Consider the following 16,435-nt stretch of genomic DNA (forward strand, 5'->3'; position numbering starts at 1 on the left):
TTGAGTGTGTCACTTTTTGGAATTGTATTTTGTCAAAATCTACCCTTCCGAAAGTCCATAATGCAATTCTTAATTAAATGATTCGTCTGATAATGTAACTTTGATGGAGTCATTCTCACCTTAACTTGTGTTTTTCTGCCTTGCAGGAGAGGAAGATGGCAACCGAGAAGCAGGAGAGTCGGAGATGGACGTGCAGGGCGAGAAGACCAGGCATGGGGGGCCGGAGGAATGGGATGGTCCAAGTAAGAAAAATGAATATCACTTTACTACATAGCCTCGAAGGGCCTCTCACAAAGTTATAACCAAATTGCATCCATTTTAACTATGTTTATTTGGGATTTGGTGTGGCATTAAACGGAAAAGTAGCATCCTGATATTTTCAAAGCTTGAACTTCTTGTTCAAAGTAAGAAAGTATTATGCCTTACAAAGCAACTACAATGACATGAGTCAGGAGTCTGCATGCTATTATGACTGAAAGCCCACTCAGTTAATAGTACATTCAATTACCAACTATTGCTTACTCAAAAAAACAGCTTTATCAATTCTTTCTTTTCTTATAATGTGATGAAGATGCTTTTTGAACACTTTACAATGCATTTCTGTCTTGTTTTGCCCTTTTACTAAAAGTAACTTCATCAAAGTGATGGATAATACACGGAACAAGATAGTTGCACAGACATTACTGCTCAGCTACAGCCTCCACCCACACTGCTGAACACACACAATAGGATTCATTTTTAATGCATAAAATGACCTCAAGAATTTATTGCAGGTACATGTAAAAAAAAAAGGAGAGAAAGAGAGAAAAGAAGAGAGATAGAGAGGGAGAAAAAAAAAGTGGATTTGGGCAAGTTGTGCTTGCAAGCCCGAAGCCCCCCGGGGTGTGTATTTTATACTGACAGTGAATCAGTGTTATCGCACCTATCAGATAATGCATTTATCATTAAATTTCACATTTGCATTTAAATCTGGGGAAGGAAATGAGCATTGCTGGCTAAAGATAAGAACGCCGGGACGACAGTAATAAACCATCACTGTGATCAGTCAGGAGACAGGGCTGAGGGGGTCAGCTCAGAACTATGGGGGCCATGACAAAAAGAAGGCATCACATGCGGGGAAAAAGGCCCTTTTGGGGGCGAGAAAACGCTGAGCTTAAAAATAGTGCTTTGAAAAGGAGGGATGGATGTAGCATGACTAGATGTATGACTGACTGTAATTATCCTCCTCCTTCTACTTAGCCATCAGAATGAGAATTAGAGGCTCAGAAACAAACTGCTGGACAGGCAGCGGAGAGAGGAGGTGGCTCTGTAGCTATGTTCTAACAAACTACAGCCTTCCGAGTTATCAAGTGACATCCAGTCTGAAGACTTCAGCACTGTGTTCTAATCTCTGATGTTTAAAGAAGAGTAAAATGGCATTTAGCGCACAGCTTTAACAGAAACATGCTAATATATGTTTATACAATTTAGCCAAGTTCATTATAAAACACATGTTGTTCTTGATTAGCATGCAGTGGTGGCATGTAATGAAGTGCATTTACTTAAGTATTTTACATCATTTAATTCGAGTATTTCCATTGTAGGCTACTTTACCGCGGGGGCCAACAGGAGTTACAACGGCCCCAAATTCTTACATTGGGAGAAACGCACAGTAGTTTAAAAAAACAAATATGCCAAAACGTGCAATTGGAGAAACATCTTCACCAACAGAACATGAGCAGCATTTACCAAATGCATAGTGTCTGGAAACCTAGTAAATATAAGGTTTCATTGGCTAAGCTATAGCTGGCTTTTAGTAAACGCTGGGCACGTTTCGTCAAGGTTTTTCTTTATTTGCATGTACTTTTTACTCCATTACATTGATCTGAAATCTTAAGTTACTTAAAGGTGGGGTAGGTAAGTTTGAGAAACCGGCTCGAGTGCTAGAATTTGAAAATACACAACCGGAGAAAATCTGCCACTTCCTCACAGAGCCCCTCCTCCAACACACGAACGTGCACATGACCAATGAGGGCACGAGATCAGTTTGTTCCCCGATGGAAGGCTGACAGGCAGGTAGGCCATCCAATCCGTTTAGCGTACTTTGTACAGTATCACGGCCTCTACAGATGACATTTTTTTATGGATTTTTGTCAAAGCACTTAAGATATTCATAGCTATCGGGATGTTAAGAGCATTCCATGGAATATAACAAAGTGTATCTCGAGCCGGTTTCTGAAACTTACCTACCCCACCTTTAACAGATTTGTATTATTAGCTAATGGCAAATACAAATCAACTAATAAATAAACATTGAGATGTAAGTATTGATTTGAATATCCAGCAGCAGTGTACAACCTTATTTACTGTATATTAGCTCAAACTGAAAAAGCTGTGATTTTCACATTACTGCATTAATAATCAAGTCATTTAGTATATATGTTTTTCTAAATGGGCCATTACACTTAACTTTAACTTTTGGTAATTTAAGTATATTTCAATACCACTACTTGTGTATTTTTACTTAAGGTTTTGAAGGCGTATTTTCACAATGCAGAATCGCTTCTTTTACCTTACTATAAAATCTAAGTACTTCATCATGTTCGCACCAAGTTGCTCAACATCTCTATGACATGATGACTTACACTGTGCCCCTCCTCTGTTTTCTCAATGGGCAGCATTGAGTGGGCCGAAATTAATCTCGGTGCATAATAATGCCATTCACTCTCACATCATGGCTGCCATGAAAGGTCATTTCCCTTTTTAATTTTCCCCATTGTGCTGGAAAAGTCAGATGGGCATGTTATAATTTGAATAAAGAGGGGAATCAGACAATCAGATAGGGACATTTGAAATGACATGACTTCCTGTTCAAAGCGATTAAAAGCAAATTTATTTAGTTTGAGGACTGTCTACCCTTTAATCTCTTTGTAAATGTTCCGATAGTTCGGCATTCATAAAAGTTCTTTGTTATTCTTTGGCTTAAGTTTAAGCCAGGTGTGATAATGATCGCCAGCAGATAATTTTTAATCACGCCGTGTGTGCATCTGAATAGGATGTGTAATGGCCGTTACATAAAGAGAGAGTGAAGCCTTTTAATGAGGTGGGCTAACTCGGAACATGCCCACCTGCTTTGGTGATTCTATTGAAGCACCTCCATACCGTTTCCCTTTTGCTGAGTAACAACAAAAGCCTTTACAATCTACATCCTTTAATTGAACTTTTTTTTTGTCCCCTGCATTTCATCTCCACTTTAGTAACTCGTGTCGAGCGCTGTCCGTGATTGCCCCCTGTTCTCTGATTGTCTTTCTGTCTGTAACGGCAGAGAAGCGCACAGAATGACTCACTATTAATCTGATAGCTGCCTCTTCTGCTCTCTTCACTGCCGAGTGCTGGTTCTCTGATGTGGAACACCCAGCGAGTTCCCTTTCTCTCTCCTCGTCTCTCCACAAGTATGTCCTTAAGCAAATCTGCGCACTGATCTCTCTGTCTCGTGATCATTTCTCGTCACGGATGTTTCGCAATCAGCCGCTGATTTGGGAGATAGCGTGTCATGCTATTCTATTCATTTTCATGGACTGCCGGCGATAGGAATCTGACTCTGTCTCTCTCATTCTCTCCCACGCACGCTCCTCCAGGCTAATTGGGAGTGGTGTGTGTTAGCTAGCTAACTCTGCTAATGAACTTGTTCTCAGCCTTATCTAAATGCGTGCTCGTGTAAACTACACCCCCTTATGAAAGTCATGAAATCCTGGGTTCGTTAAGTGCGCTGTAATTACGATCGCTGCCTTTTCTGCCTGTGAGATACCGTTTGTGTGCTATTTAGTCATTTTAGTCATATTTTCTAAAATTCCATAAACTAATTAATATCAAAAGCAGGATTACAGGTCTACTGCCTTTACTGTAACTATGGAAACGGTATATATTCCAATCAGTAGCCATGATATATTGATAACTTCATACAACTGGGGAACACTGATTGTAATGCACTATGCTTTACTTTATTGCAATTGTGCACATGAATATACACCTCCATGCTAATAAGTCTCAGTTGCATTGTGGGAAATGTACTATAATACGTTGCTGAGGTGTGCGTTTAACAAAAATGATAGACAACATAGATAAAACACATACAATCATTGTTAATATTTTGAAAGGATCTATATTTAAATCTTTAAAGTCACATAAGAATCACTTACACTACTGCATTGCAGCAATAATACCTATAGTAATAAAAGTACATGTTTCCTCACCTTGCTGTGTCGAGTGACTTATGCTACTGTAGCTGTCAGCAGCAGTGACATGAGGATCTAAGATATTGCACGTAAAATATGGCGGGAGGAGATACAGCAGCAGGAGGAGACGAGTGTGACAGGAGTCCACAAATCCCTTCTCCTGGCCGGCCCTTGGTGCCAACTGGGCGTCGGCCAGGGTGAAGCAGGGGTCATCCGAAGGAGGGGCCATCTGAGAGACTACCTGATGGTCAGACGCAGACGGAGCAAAGAAAGGCCCCCACCAAAAAAAGATTCACCCGCTGCCTTCTTTTCCCTGTTCAAGACATCAAACAAGCACACGCAGCTTCACTCGGATGTAAAAACTCTTGAGTCTCATTTTTTACTCCAGCCAACCCCGAAGGGGCCGTGGCCGATTCTTCCAGTCTCAAAGAAAAGAAAACAATAACCATTTCAGGTTTAATGCACATATGTCATGCTAGGAGAATTGGAGCAGCAGATGGCCGCGATACTGTGGCAGGTGCCTCGACAAATGTTTGCGGTCGCCTGTGCTGCTATTTATATCACGGTGAAACACAGACACGCAATATTTGCAAAAGGACAGTGGACACTTTTTTGTTGGGAGTCAAAGTGATCAGCAAAATAAACAGATGGGATTAAACCTTATGGGCACCTGGACTTTGAAATTCCCTCAGTTCATCGAAAGAAACTTTGGGAAAGGAATGTGGACAGCTATGGGGATTCTGTTGAATTGTAATCGACTGTGCATATTTTTACTTTTTATGTGCCGAAGCTTTTAAACATCACAACACAACCTCAAAGGAAATGAAAGCAAACTGACCCAAACTCCAGCACAAATACGGCGAAAACACTTTTCAATTCTGCCGAAGCAACATCCCATTTGAATAGTTCAGTCAGGTTGCTCTCAGTAAACAAGGCATTTTCTAACTCAGCACCCAAGTCCACTATAAAGTCAGGGTGTCGTCAAGGAAGGAGGGGCGCCGAAATGAGAGGGGGGAGACAAACGGAGCACCCAGATGCAGATTAGGCTGCAGAAGATGAGGGTGTAAAAGGGATTTAATGGTAGGATGGATTAGAGAAATCCTTGTAACAATGTTAAATAATTATGGTTCCAGCCGAGATCAAAGCGCCATTGATTGAACCCCTCAAGCCTTCATCACGCGGAGTCTTGGAAAGCAAAGATTGGTAAACTAGTGCTCAGACCACTCCGGCTGCTCCAGTTAAATTGGATTGGAAATATTAGGATATAGATGAATCCTTCAGGAGGCTTTCGCAAAGCTTTTGTCACCGGAAATGTAGCTTGGGAGCGGTATGAAAGGTTTGATAGTGTACTGTCTCCACAGAATCATAAGACGAGGGTGTCGCAGCTGTCTCCACTGATACCTAAGCGTTTTAAGTAGACTTATAGACACACTTGACTGTTATATCAGCGGGCTGAAAACTTTCAGCGCAGGCTTTCATTCACGGTTTTATTTTTTTTTTCTCTTCTTCGTCTTGTAATCAAGAAATGTGGACGTGCATCATGCGCAGTTCTCTCTCAAAAAAGGACGGTTTTATCTCGCTCCTCCAGGGGTTTATTCAAAGTCTTCAGACAAGTCTCACAAAACATGAATGACACTGAGATGGCTGATAGCGATGATGAAAGTCCATCATCAGCTTCTCTGTGAGTTCTGGGTACCGAGTGATGTAAACATTTAATTGCAATCAAAGCGCTAAGTGTAAACACTGTGCGCCCTTTTTCCAAATACATTTATATCTGAAGAGATTGCTGATGAATACAATATGCATCACCTGTGTGTCAAGAAAACACCACCCCCCTCCTCCACACACACATCTTTCTTCACAATTATGATGATGAAATATGCAACAAGAGATTAGACAAATCACTGTACTCCGATGCTGCATCGTCTTGATGCAAATTTAGTCACTGATCCGCTATACTAAGAGGCTTTATGAAGGAAATTCACGGTTGTTAGTTATATAATCTAAAATAGGACAAAATGCAATCACTGTTCTTATCATCTGAAGAAGATGTCACTACACTCGGTTCTAGTTGTGTGTGGATACGTAGGATGTGGCTCGCAGAGAATGCTCTTAATAAGATAATTCACTTCCAACCATTTTGTCCACATTTCAGCTGAATTTGTGTCCACTTTAACAATGCCATCTTTTTCACTGTGATAACTATTTCACAAAAGAATCCAAAATATGACTTAAAGTGCGCCGTTTCTGCCCCTAGGGACTCGACACCCATCGCGTCTTTCTTTAGCTCTCTGAATATGTTTGTTCTGCAATGCTTACCCTCCCGGGCGCTGTAGCTGCACACGGTTCTCTAAGAGGTATCATTGTAATTGGTTGAATATTTGATGTGTGTGCTTAGCATTAACATGGAGACGCTCGTGCAGGCAGCGCTAGGGGGAAATAATGCTGGGTAAACTCTGGGTTGCTCAACTGAAACTTCCTCGCATGTGGAACATTTTCTTTTGGCCTTATTTTTTATAAAACTACAGAGCATATTTGAGCGACTTAGGTTTGTAGTTCTTTTTCATGCATGAACAAATGGATGCAAGTGCTTCAGATAAGTGGATTCATATGCATGACTTTGGTCATTTCACATTATCATTTGGCTATAGGAATGCACTTTCTCCATAAACACCCCCCCGACACACTCATGTACAGCCTTCACACTGATAGGTATTGATATCGGAACAGTGCCCCCGCCTGTGGAGGCCTCTCATTGGTGACGAACAGCTGGCCCCGGCTTGGCCCCGCTGGTCACGCCAATTCCCCCCCCCCCTGATTTCTTTCTGTTTGGGGGTGGTGGGGGGTGGGCCCCGCTTGTCAAGTGAATTAAAATACCAAATAATAATAATACCGATGATAAAAAGTTAATAAAAAATGGCATGTTCCTCCCTGATTGTGCGGGTGTTGTGGTATTCAATTATGCAATTTTCATTGGCATATTAATCATCTTTTCAACAAACAAGCCGCCGTTAATTAAAGCAAAGCATGGATAAAGACGTGTTGCCGGATCATCACTCCGTTTATCACCGTGCACAGACCCGCAGTTAAGTAACTGTGAGATGAATTTCAATGGTCTCCTTGTTTCTTCCTCTGCTGTGTGTGTGTGTGTGTGTGTGTGTGTGTGTGTGTGTGTGTGTGTGTGTGTGTGTGTGTGTGTGTGTGTGTGTGTGTGTGTGTGTGTGTGTGTGTGTGTGTGTGTGTGTGTGTGTGTGTGTGTGTGTGTGTGTGTGTGTGTGTGTGTGTGTGTGTGTGTGTGTGTGTGCGCGCGCGCGCGTGTGTGTGCGTGCGTGCGCATTGTGTTCGGAGGTGTGGTTAGTGATGTGTCGTGTCAGGGGAATTGAAATTTGAGAATTCCTTTAATTGTTTTAGACAGACATCTAACGAATGTGGGAGGTCTCTTTTTTCATGATCCGTTTTTCCCTCACTGATTTGAATGTTAAATACCCTTTGTAAACCACAGATGCGTCACAGTGACTCCAGTTGGATGCATTTAGATGTTTTCCTTTGCCTCTCAGTGGCCACCAGTGGAACATCTCTGTACACTCTGCCCATTCTCCTTGCCTATTTTACTTTCGGTGCCTTGCTCATTGGTGGGAGGGGATGGAGATTATTCCGGATCTTGTAAGATATGGGCCTCTCTAATCATAGCTCACTGCCTTTACTGTCATTCAGTCACTAAATGGAAGCGGGGTTGAACATGTCCATGGTGACGGGAGCAGCCAGACATCCATGCAAGTGCTTGAGTTCCGCCAGCAGAAAGGGAACTGGAGGCATCTGTAGACATGTCGCCTGTCCCTCTTTGTGGAGCAACTTTATCAGCAGCAGCCGCTCACCCACTTGCTAAACTGGAGGGCCAGTGCTCTCTTAACTTAAACATAAGATCTTTGTGGTTTGAAGCACTCGGCTGCTCTGCGCCCAACGTGGATCTGAAAGGCAAACACGACTCCATCACAAAATCACACCTCATGGAAAACTTGTTTCTGCTGTGTTAGCTCGAATCTAAATGCACTCAAACAGACTGTTGCACTGGAGCAAGACTCCCCCCTCTTCCCATCTAAAGAAAGAATGAAAGAGGGAGAAGGAGAGAGTGGGTGAGAGATGGAGATGGAGGAGGAGGAGGAATGAGAGAGAGAGGGGGAGAGAAAAGTCAAAAACCTCCACATAACAATGCCGGAGAAAAATCAGAACATTTTCCACCGAAAGATGGGCCATTTCCAAATCCTTGTGCCCTATCAGACAAATTAAAGTAAATCAAGCATGAAATGAAGCAGAAGAGCCCGGAGATAAGGCTCCTTTAAGTCGTTTACAGATTAGGACAGAGAGAGAGAGGGAGAGGTGCATCTGGTCTCTGGCAGTGAAGGAGGCTAGTTTCTCATTTCACAATAGCAGCCTGTGTATAGGATTACTCTCCCCTGTCACCGACATGAGGAGCAGTGGGGGAATAGACGTCCACAAAATGTGTCTAAATATGTCCCCTCAGAAATGTTTCCAACCCGAAAAACACTCTTGGTGTCGACCCCGATGTGACACGCGATAAACAAACATGTTTGACCCGGTGTATCGTTTTCGATTTGTTGGGTATTTCAGCCGCCCCTTCACCTTGTTTCTAAGATCAAGTGGCTTCATCACCACACAGCTTACAAAAATTCAAATGAATTCAGGATTGGCCGAGCGGTGTCACGTGACTGTACGGCTGTCAGCTCCTATGCGCATGTTAGGCACGCCTCAGATCAGGTTTGGGGGGAGGTAGAGGTGGGAGAAGGGGTGGGGGTGTACAAATTATATTCTCCAAATGTGATTTTGTTTCAATGTCTCATCGCTCTGTTTAATATGTACGTCTATTTTCTGTCTTACATCAACAGATTAATTGCTGTTTTATTTTAGCACTCGCAAATAATCAAAACATAATTATGGAGCTAGTTGCTCATGATATTTTACAGTGCACACACACACACTCTCATCCCACTCATGCATGCACGCAACTAAACACCCCCCCTCCACACACACATTTGCCTACACACACAGAGGCACCCACACAAGGTAAAGGGTGCGCTGCTCTTTGATGCCGCGCGTCAGGCTCTCGCTGGATTTTGTTTCACTCCTTCCGTGTATCTTTTCTGGAAGTGACGAGAGGTGGGCTCCGAGAGAGACGAGATCTGGCCCGCGTGGCCGGGTAGCTGCTCTCCAAAGCCGCGACCTTGACCTTCCCCTGCCCAAGTCTTAGGTTTAGCTCCTTTATCGCACTATCTCCAGGCATTTAAAAATACTCCTGAAACTCAATGATTTAACCCGCTTTTACGCTGTTCACATCAAAACTGGATGAAAAAAGGCTTAATCCATCTTATCTGTTGACTGTCAAACTGCTCCGGCTAAAACCTACTCACAAAAGACAACTAGGTCACCCAGGAAAAAACCGAATTCCCCCGTTACCCAGGGGAAGTTGCAGGCTGGTAATTGACTTGGGAGGAGATTCAGGAGCTCTTCCTGAATTAGCTGCAGACTTGGAGGAGGCAATGTTGACTTGTGTTCCTTGTTAAAAAGTTATTTGTTTAGATACTACACAGCAAAGTCATATACAGATGATCCATGTGTTCCCTTCCAATAAAACAAGTTCACGTCATGATATTTTTATTTATGACAGCAACTTCCCGTTGAAGCTGAAGTCTTAGACTTTGCAATCCATCAGTCCCAAAAACATGCATTCCCAGTGCCGTCAATTACTCGTTCATTCTGTCACACTCAGGTGGCGAAATGTCCTTTTGATGGTTAGGACATTTTGAGAAAAGCATTTAAAATAGTCAGATTCCAGCAGAGTGGTGTGTGTCCTCTAGATGTTGTCGGTGATACAGCGATATCTCGGCGTGTGGACAGTCATTCTTTAGGTTTCGCTGTCTCCCTTTACATGCTATCAATAGAAATTGCAGTGCTTCTCCAAAGATGGATGTGTCAGAGATTGTTGTCAGCAAGCCTGCTGCTAACTTCGCCAGGCTTTTGATAAAAAAAAGTGCTTCACAGCTGGTATATTTCAATTGTTCAATGACACCAAACAGCAGGGTTGGTAATGTACTGCAGGACCAAGTTCTTGTCTGGGAGTGTGTGTGTGCAGCTTAACTTTCTCACTTCTTTATTACTTGAATTACTGCAGTTCAAATTCAATGATGGTCATGGCCATGGCCAGATTCCGGGTTATCTGTGGTTCCCCATAAACAAAGAGTCCAGAATCCCTAAGAATTATTTCCACACCTCGTGATTTACATCCACTGCCGACGTTCAATGCCAATGCAGGAAGATGTCGACGATGTAGTGAGGCGGAAAGCCAGTGCGTGGAGGTCGGGCGGATGGGCATGTAGTGCTTCTGACTTGTCACAGTGCTGTCGCAGACCTGCACACACGTTTGCCTTTTCATTAGGAATAGTGTTTGCTCTCTGGCAGGGAGTTAGATGAGAAGGTGGATACCACTCTCTTATCTGCCCGTTAAATATATAGCTACAGCCAGCAGCTAGTTAGGTTAGCCCACCACAAAGTGTGGAAACAAGGGGGAAACAGGATCACTTATGAACATGTTACATGTTTGTGTCTTTTGCTTGTACACAAAGTGAAGTGTTAAAACAGGCCCCATTTTTTGGAGGGGTTGTGTGTTAAACATACAGTAGAAACAGAATGAGAGTAGAACCGACATTCCCATTCAAATCCAGAGAGCAGGATGTTCAGAGAGGGCATTTTTATGTCTACTGATGTCATAGCAAAGAACTGTGAATGCAAGCTAACTGGACAAACAACAACATTTACAGTACAAAGTGTATTCTGAACTCTTTCTATGTATATGCCAAGCAAAAGTATGTTTGGCCACGTGGCCCCCTGTAAAAAGGCAGATTGCCTTTTGTAAACTTATGTTTTTGTACGAATAAAACAAAAAAGAGATCAGTTAATTAGTGATTGTTGGCAGATTCACCACGTTTTAATATATTTAAGCTAACTGTTTCCCCTTGTGTCAAGTCCTTATGCTAAGTTCAGCTCAGCTAACCAGCTGCTAGCTGTAGCTTTGAAAGGAATGGTTTGTAGGTTTTAGCTTTTACTTGCCAACTCTCCAGCAGAAATACAAATTGTCTTACTTTTGTCTTTGTTATCCACTTGCAGATATAATGTAGACACCACACATTTAAAAAGCATAAACATTGAATACATTCTGTTGTTTTTTTCAGGTCCAATATGGATATCTTTGTCTGGCGATGGGCTTGAAACACCTGTATTCCTAGCTGTGTCTTTGAAAACATTACTGTGTTGGGTCCTTCTACAAGAGGGGGGTTTGAGTCCTCTGCCCCTTCCAATCCCTCCACAATGGCCCCCCCAGCCCCCTGCTCAGCCTGAGTGGAGTGTCACAGCTAAAAGGCCCTAATCCCTTTGGTTTGTTTAACTCTTTCCCCCCAAGCCCGCCACAGCCTGACAACAAGCCTGACCTGAAGGGGTGAACCCCACTACCAAATCACCCCCCCTCCTCACGTGACCAAACTCCTACGGTTGTTAACTTTCTCCCAGCTGTTCAGGGCCAGAAGCAGCCACATATAGGCGGGTTAGGGTGGGTCTGGGGAAGATGGAGGAGGGTGAGGAGGAGATGATGGTGGTGAGGGTCCTCCACTGTTTGAAAACAAGTGCCTTGCTCAGAGATAATAGGGTTGGGGGTTATAAATGATGCATTTAGCTCACTAGGACCTGATAATAGCGGTTTGGGTAGGGGGGAAGAAAGTTCATCGCTCTCTTATCAGAGCTCTGTGACATTTCTCTTTCAGCTGTAACATTTCATATCACATATCTGCTTTAAAGATGTGGCACCTTTTGTTGAACCGATACAGTACATTCCATTCCACCCCATATGCCTCTCTCATGGTATATTAATTTATAGCCCATTTGCTGGCTCTATAACGCAGCTTGTCAGCGGAGATGACTGGGATTCAGTAGGACATCTGTGAATTGCCACGCACAGGCTATTGAACTTTGAACAGCAGACATTTATATGCTTTGAATCAAAGGTACAGCTTGATATCAATAGGGATCACCTGCCGTTCGAAGCTCAAACATATTTTCGCAATTGTTTCTACTGGTGTCATTCTTTGTTACCCATAATTCTCCTTACTTAAGATAAAAGGAGGAGTAAACCAAATATATTTTCACAGGAAATGTATTTTCCTTTAATTTTGTGAAGTAGTTAGAGAAGTCAAATTCATGTTGAATGTAGCCCGAACTGATCTATTTCTTTAACAAATGTTAATCTGCGGTAGCAAGTTGATGATTTATCATCTGTGACCACTACCTTACTCTGGGCCAGTAGAGATATTAAAGAAATCAGGCTTACAGTTCACGTGGTTAATAGAGTCATTCGTACTGATATCATATGTGAATTTGTCATTGCATTTAAAATAAAAAGGCAATTTTAAGAGCATTTCAGTTGCAGACGTATATCAAACCTGTTTGATTAAAAGAAGGTTGACCAAAGAATTGATGAATCCATAACATAATAGGCAGATTAATTGATATGGAAATTATTGTTATTTGACGCTAAAATATTTCATTTCATTTCATTTGTATTTGTCCCGCTCATGGTACGCAAAACCAAATGTACAACAATTGCCACAAAACATGACTCCACCATTGAGCGAAAAGGAGCAGGGAGAAGAATAACATCTTATGTGACCTGCCACTTTGAAAAATGAAATGTGGCAAAATGAGTGAACAGTACAACATCCTCAATGCCTTGTAATCTAGCAAATACTTTGCCTTGTTTAGAACAGAAATATTCCTAGACACTTTGGTTTTAACATGTGCTATGTGTGATTTCCATGTCAGGTTTCATCCAGCGTCACACCTAAGAATCGAAATTCAGAAACCCTTTCAATAAAAACTCCATCAATGGACAGTGAAATGTTTTCATCTTTTTTTCTATTAGCAAAAACCATAAACTTCGTTTTATTCAAATTTAGGGTTAACTTATTTTCATCAAACCATCTTTTAAGTTTGACCATTTCATGTCCAATACACTTTGCTAAAATGTTTAAATCATCTCCTGAACAAAATAAATGTGTGTCGTCTGCAAACAACACAAATTGCAATAATGTTGACGTTTCACATATGTCATTGATGTACAAAATAAAAAGTTTGGGCCCTAAAACCGAGCCCTGCGGGACACCACATTCTATGTTCATACACTCCGATGTACTACCAGCAAATTCTACATATTGTTGTCTGTTATCTAAATAACTTTTCAACCAATCTAGAACTACTCCTCTCACTCCGTATCTATGTAATTTCGAAATGAATAGGTAATGGTCTGTGGTATCAAATGCCTTTTTTAAGTCAATAAATACACCTATTGTGTATTTCTTTCTTTCTATAGCTGTTGTAATTTCTTCTGTTATTTTCATTAAAGCTGTAGATCGATTTTTCCTAAATCCATACTAACTCACTCAATAACTCTTTTTTTTCAATACAATTATCAAATTTTTGGACAAAACAATTTCTCAAGGACCTTTGAAAATTGTGAAAGCAAGGACACTGGTCTGTAGTTGGTAAATTGGCTTTTGTCCCCTGTTTTAAAAAGTGGGATAACTTTAGCTATTTTCATGCTATCTGGGAAAATACCTGTCTGAAATGAAAGATTAAAGATGTAGCTTAGCGGTTTAATTATGCAGTCAATAGTCGTTTTCACTATTGTCATGTCGATCCCATCACTATCTGTCGAAGTCTTATTTTTGCATTTGTCTACAATGGATCTAATTTCAATTTCGTTTATCTCTCCCAGAAACATTGACTGCAACACTTTACTTCCCCAATTCCGCCATCCTCTTTTTGCCCATCGTGTTGTTTTGGAATAGTCTTTGCAAGATTAGGTCTGACATTTACAAAAAAAGAGTTGAATTCATGTACCACTTCATTCATGTTTTTTACAACCTTATTTGTGTCATCAATGAAGTGACTGGGCAGTGGATACAGATTTATTTCCAATAACATTATTTAAGATTTTCCATGTGCCCTTGATATCATTTTTCTTTTCTTTTAACATATTATTATAATATTCTCTTTTTGCTTGTCTCATTATAACTGTCAACTTAGTTATATATGCCTTGTATTGCTTTTCAATTGCCTTTGTCCTAAATTTTATGAAGTCTTTATAAAGGTTATTTTTCTTCTTGCAAGCATTTTGTAAGCCCTTGGTTATCCAAGGCTTTTGATGAGAAGTACCTTTATATGTACGGAGTACAGTGGGACAATGTTTGTCATACAGTGATATGTAGATTTGTAGGAAGGACTCATATGCAGCATTTACATCTTCTACATAAACCCCTCTCCACTCTTCCTTTAAGAGGTCACTCCTAAATGTGTCTTTTGCTTCAGCAGTCCTTACCCTGACATATCTACTGCGAGTCTCTTCCTTCTTTTTCTTTAATTGCCAATCATATTCTACAAATACAGGTAAATGGTCGCTTATGTCATTTATTATTAGCCCACTCTGAGCACTGTTTTCCATGACATTCGTAAAGATATTGTCGATCAATGTTGCACAAGTTGATGTTATTCTACTGGGCTTAGTGATTAGGGGATGAAGCCCCCTGCTGTACAATGCATCCAGGAAATCAGAAGTTGTTTTGTGTTTAGATACATTTAGAAGATCGATGTTAAAATCCCCACAAATAATACATGTTTTATTTTCATTTAGGCCATCCATTAATACTCCTAAACTATCTTTAAAAAGCTCTACATTTGATCCTGGTGCTCTATATGCACAAGTCACAACAACATTTCTCTTCCTTTCCATTTCAATTTCTATAGTTATGCATTCCATTAAATCATCAGTCACAATTGACATTTTTTCAACCAGTGTGCATTTTAGGACGCTGTCCACATAAAGAGCCACACCCCCTCCTCTCTTATTGGTTCTGTTGATATGGTGTAGCACGTAACCCTAATATCTAACAATACCATGTAGAAGTGTAAAGATAGTTCAACTGTTTTAAGGTCTCTGTCAGTCAACATTCCAGTTATCTTTTAAATCATACCAGGCTGGCATCCTGCCACTAAGTAACTCATTAGTATTCAGTCTTGTGCCATTATAGGGAGAGATGAGGTTCCCTATTCCTATAAACCATAACAGAAAAGAAAGACAGGACACACATTAAAAAAGCACACAAAAACTCAAAACAAACAGATGCCAGCGTGGCACATCTTGGGTGCTATCTGAGGAGGATCTCTCCACACAAAGGGACATTCATAGGGTTGCCAAGTATCTATGGAGTGCAGGAACAGACCCTAGAGTCTAGTGACAGATGATGATCTTATCGAGGGAAGGGTGGGGCGTCGGGGGTAGGTGGTAGGGTTGAGGAGGGGGTCTGGGGTGCAGAGGGTGAAGGTAGCAGAGAGGGTCTGGTTGGAGGAGGGGGTACAGCTCTTGAGCCACATCACAAGCTCTGTTTTGCCAAGTGTGTGGCATTTGAGAATCAGATGATGAGGAGCGTTGAATAAGGACACCGGCTTTGGGTTCTTCTATTTGTCCATTCTTGTTGAAAAGGTGATTTCTGTATTTGTAAAACAGTTGGGATTGTTGGGCTTGTAGGACATGAAATCATCAACAGTTTTTTCCGCCATAATTCAAAAAATGGTTACTAGCCCAGTTGATAACAGAGCACATCTGTCGGTAAATGTCTTCAATATTACTAAACTTTCAAATGCTCATAGGGAACAAGCAGACAGTACATGAAGGGAAGTCATTATTCATCCACGCGTGTTTTTGTGGAGATCCTCCACCAGAATCTGCAACAGATGTGACAAGCCATCTGTGAGCCAAGCTCCTCGGGCAACATTGGGTGAGAGATGCACACAACTGGCATCTAAACATGGCTGACGACAAACTGCACAAATTGAATCGAACCCTGGTTTTCCCCCCTTGTCTGCACCTACATTACCCCCGTTTTGTCCAAGCATCCCACCCCCAAGAATAGAAAGAAAGGGTAAAGGAAAGGAATCAGAATCGTTGGCTGAGGATGGCTTGTGCTGTTTGTCAAGCGGGGCTAAACAGGAACTTGCATCCAAGCGGTTAAAGGCCGTGGGTCTTATCTGAGGACAAACAGAATGCATCAAGCGGTGGCTGTTGCTCTCCGTGATGACGACCAGCTGTGCACCGATGTTTAATT

The 16,435-nt window shown here is 41.6% G+C and overlaps 1 protein-coding gene across 1 annotated transcript in view; it reads left to right on the top strand.

Annotated features, from left to right (window-relative positions):
- The window catches only part of zfpm2a (zinc finger protein, FOG family member 2a), a 127,385-nt gene that overhangs the window by 46,324 nt on the left and 64,626 nt on the right, over nucleotides 1-16,435 (top strand). Inside the window, exon 3 of the mRNA XM_034102132.2 lies at nucleotides 147-242. Coding sequence (XP_033958023.1) covers nucleotides 147-242 — 96 coding nt within the window. The remainder of the gene's footprint in view (nucleotides 1-146; nucleotides 243-16,435) is intronic.

This window comes from Pseudochaenichthys georgianus, chromosome 16 (assembly GCF_902827115.2).
Source record: "Pseudochaenichthys georgianus chromosome 16, fPseGeo1.2, whole genome shotgun sequence".
NCBI classification, from domain to species: domain Eukaryota; kingdom Metazoa; phylum Chordata; class Actinopteri; order Perciformes; family Channichthyidae; genus Pseudochaenichthys; species Pseudochaenichthys georgianus.